The 4315-nt window shown below is 41.9% G+C and overlaps 1 protein-coding gene across 1 annotated transcript; it reads left to right on the top strand.

Moving 5' to 3' along the window:
• Positions 1-387: 387 nt before the first annotated feature.
• On the top strand, positions 388-3982 carry LOC125537377 (syntaxin-132-like). Its single transcript, XM_048700682.1, has 12 exons — positions 388-546; positions 1520-1624; positions 1722-1778; positions 1938-1986; positions 2095-2183; positions 2287-2360; positions 2443-2485; positions 2931-3017; positions 3125-3202; positions 3288-3368; positions 3478-3543; positions 3647-3982. Exons 1-12 carry the CDS (start codon positions 529-531, stop codon positions 3806-3808), a joined length of 909 nt encoding a protein of 302 aa, XP_048556639.1. The 5' UTR covers positions 388-528; the 3' UTR covers positions 3809-3982.
• The last annotated feature ends 333 nt before the right edge of the window (positions 3983-4315 follow it).

Genomic DNA, 4315 nt, shown 5'->3' with positions numbered 1-4315 from the left:
GCTAGACTTTTCGTTAAGGCTGTGTGCATCTTAGCTATGCAAAGGCCGGGTGTAACTCAATGCTTTGATGATGCAAGTGTTGAATGGTGTAATCGTTCCTGCAACTCTGTTGCTCATAGTGTAGGGTCCTTTGGCGCTGGTTTGGAATTAAGTAGCCAACAACACTGGCTAGATGTATTTCCAAACTTTGTAAATGTTGCGGTGGCTGGTGATGTGCCACACTGTATTATGTAATATATTCTGGTATTTCCAGTTAAAAAACCCTTTAATCATTCCACGGCACTTGAGAGTTCCCTTGCTGCCGCGAGAAGGCAGAGGTGACACCCTGGCCCCAGCGGCAGACAGGCCGCGCATCGAGTATAATCAATCTACCAAATCCACGGTGGGACCGAACTGTCAGCCGTGGAACACAAAGGCGTCCAGCTTAACCCCCACTCGTTAAAAGCATCTCCGACAGTACAACGGCCAACCCCTCTCTCTCTCTCTCTCTCTCCCTCCTCGCCGCGCCGCGCCTCCTGCCCCGCCGCCATGAACAACCTACTCACCGTAAGTTCCCTCTCTCTGCCTCCCTCCCTCCCCTCTGAACCGTCCTGTCCCTCGATCTACTCACGCTGGCTCCCTCAATTGCTTCACCGAGTGGCGGGGATCCAGACACGAGCTCGAGATCTGAGCGGGGCTGCCCGCCGTGCCCCCCTCCCGCATGGGCTTCAAATTTCTGAAGCAACCGTTGTTCTGTTGCTATGAGTTCCAAGTCGGCTGGGCCTGATCGAGTTTAGAGGCGGCTGGGTGACTGGTGGAGAAAGGGATTGCTTAAGCGTCGGGGCGCGAAAAAAAAGAAGGAAATGCCACGCAAGGAATCGGCTTAGCTGCTCAGATGTGCGTGGCGAAGTAGCAGGATGTATCCTTTTAGGATGGTCGCGTTAGATCTGCTTTTTTGTGTTATGAGAAATGGCCTGGTTGCTGTTGTTTGAAGAACCTCTCCGTGATTTGCAACGACTTTTGTTCTGATTTATTCCGAGCTTTATGCTTAACACCGGAGTAAATTTTGCTACCATCCTCGAAATGTCATTGACTGTTAGGCTGAAAACACGTAATGATCACATTAGTTATTTGAACAGTCAAATTAACTGGCTTGGAGTTTCTGTGGGGTTTGATATGCTGGAAGACTTCAGAATATTCTTTTGGCATTACATGATCGTTGTCATGTTTCTTTTGAGTTTTCACATGCACTGTGTTATGAATACAAACGATTCGCAACTGGGAAGGAAGTGTTCTGATTTTGAAAGTGACAGCTCAAATACTCTTTTGGCTGTTTATCTGCAGTATTAGCAATTTAAGCTTAATACTCTTCTGGGATTAGTTATAATGTCAATGCTTTATTGTGCAACAATAGTATTTGGTTTTGCTTATGATGAAAGTAGTGCAATTGGTTTGTCAGATCGAATTCATAACAATCAAGCCTTCGTGCAGGTGCTGCAGTACATGCATTACATATTCTATAAACATTCCTATTTTGCAGGATTCCTTTGAGCTTCCTCGGCGGGATTCCTCAAGAGATGGGGACGTTGAAATGGGAATGCATCAGCCTGATGCTTCTGATAATTTAAAAGGCTTCTTGAAGAAGGTGCTGTTTAGGAAACTCTTCAGTCTTCGCATTTTGTAACGGCCTTATTTGTCCATTTTTGCACTTCAGATTAATGACATGATGCTTTCATACACAGGTTGATGGAATTGAGAGCCTAATAGCTAAGCTGACGAATCTCTTGACTAAGCTCCAGGTCCATTAATCACCCCCCATTCTAATTTCCTTATTTCTCTTTCTGGTCCTTATTCATAGTAATGACGGAATCTCTGGTGTGTGAGTACTAACTTCTTGATGAATTTATCAAAGCCCCGCAGTTAAATATAATATATACACACCCTGCCTTTTCTTGCAGACTGCAAACGAGGAATCAAAAGCAGTTACGAAAGCAAGTGCCATGAAAGGTGAGAACTCGTGTTCTTTAGCAGAGCCAAACCTTATCTGAAATGAGTGTAGACTCTCTTGAAAATTTTGCTATATGTATAGTCACGTACAACAATACATTTTTGTAGCAATTAAGCAGCGAATGGAGAAAGATATTGATGAAGTGGGGAGAATTGCTCGTATGGCAAAAACCAAAGTTGATGAACTGGAAAAAGATGTATGTTTACACTTGACCTGCTTGTGTCTGTCATTCTTTCCTAGCTTTATCTGCATAAATTAAAGGATGGACGTGCTTATGGTTTGCTGCCTCTGTGCTACAGAACTTATCTAACAGGCAGAAACCTGGATGTGGGAAGGGGTCTGCAGTAGATCGATCAAGAGAACAGACTACTGGGTAAATTTGCTGTCAATTTGTGTTTCCGATTTCTTGCCTTCATGAATTAGTTGTTGTTCACTGTGCTTACCGATCTCTACAGAGCAGTCAAAAAGAAATTGAAGGAACGGATGGACGATTTTCAGGTATTGTTTTCCTCTAACTGGACTGTCCAAATTACCTTGTATGTGATGATTTTCTTGTTCCATGAATAAAAGTTCCCTCTAATGCCTAATAATCTTTAGACACATAGAAAATTAATCCATATTTTTCTATTTACTACCTGGGCTATTTGACATGCCCTCATAGAGCAGCAGGGACATCCAGCTATATGAAGTCTGAACATCTAGCTCTTCTAAAGCAGTGGAAGTGGCTTCATTGATGCTTATATGTTCTAAAAAGTAAAGGACAAATATTACTGAACTATGTTTTGCAAATTATCCTCCTTTCAACTTTCATTAACTTTACAAGAATATTTCTTACCATCATGGTAGATTGAAAGTATGCATCAGCCTGATGTCTGAAAATAGAATAATATAATGTACTATTGCAACTATGTGAGTTATACGGTGTTGTTACCCTCTGATGCAGGTATTGAGAGAATCAATCCGGCAGGAGTACCGGGAAGTTGTTGAAAGAAGGGTATTTACTGTAACTGGCAATCGCCCTGATGAAGAGGTATAGTTGCAACATTTTTTTATATGGTTAAATTTGTGCTTTGATTTGCAATGTTTTTTAGTTGTTTATCTTACAGTGTGCCTCCTTTGTTACTTTGGAACCTGCAGACTATTGATGATTTAATCGAGACAGGGAGAAGTGAGCAGATTTTCAAAGATGCTGTTCAGCAGCAGGGGAGAGGCCAGGTATATGAGTTATAACTTGGTCATTATTTGTGTACTTGTGGGAAAATGCATCAAAATCTCATCAGGATAATTGGGCCTCTTCTAGATATTGGATACTGTTGCTGAGATACAGGAGCGTCATGATGCTGTCAGAGATCTGGAGAGGAAGCTTCTGGAGTTGCAGCAGGTTATCTTTCATTTGCATGAGCTCTTGTACAATTTTATAGTTCGCACCATGTGAATACAAGGGTTGTAATATGTCTTATGTACCCCATTTCCTGGGTTTTGCCTTGTAGATATTCCTGGATATGGCAGTATTGGTTGAGGCTCAAGGAGACATGATCAACCACATAGAGACACATGTAAGACAAACAGCTTATTCTAAATAGACCTAACCGATTTTATAAAGCAAACTAACGATATGTTGCTAACATTTGCACTGTCATTCCATTTTCTTTTTTCAAGGTTTCAAATGCTACCAACCACATACAGCAAGGTGTGGGCGCTCTCCAGAATGCAAAGAAGCTGCAGAAAAACTCGAGAAAGTGGATGTGCTACGCCATCATCCTTCTCCTGGTAATAGTGGTTATCATCGTGGTCGCGGTTATCCAGCCATGGAAGAAGTAACTCTTGAGCATGACCTGGAACCCAAGATCTCGGTGGAATATATATATATATATACTGTTTTTGTGTTTGTGCAATCTGTGTAGTTCTGTGACCGATTCAAACTCTTCTATCGTTGTACCTATGCTCAACCAGACAAAGCCCCATATTGTTTGCCCCTGGAGGTGCTGCTATTCATTTGTGTTTCGTGTGCTCCAGCTATTTTAGCGGTGAAAGTGGTGAACGCGAAACCGAAATGTGCATTCTTGTTCCTAAATCCATTTATTGCAGTTTGTGCACCATACTAACATGTAAGAACGTTTTGCTGTTTGTTACCAGATCTAATGCTCATTCATCTTTGTTTCTTCTTGCAAAAGAAAATGCTCAGGCCTCTTTTGGTTCATAGGATATGATTATCATAGGAATAGGAATCTTGTAGGAAATGAGAAGCCTTTGGTTCATAGGATATGATTATCATAGGAATAGGAATCTTGTAGGAAATGAGATGACATGTATCTCAAATCCTATGAG

The sequence above is a fragment of the Triticum urartu genome, chromosome 2, assembly GCF_003073215.2.
Source record: "Triticum urartu cultivar G1812 chromosome 2, Tu2.1, whole genome shotgun sequence".
Taxonomy (NCBI): Eukaryota; Viridiplantae; Streptophyta; class Magnoliopsida; order Poales; family Poaceae; genus Triticum; species Triticum urartu.
Note: the sequence above shows the minus strand (reverse complement) of the source record. Positions and strands in the feature narration are given on the sequence as shown.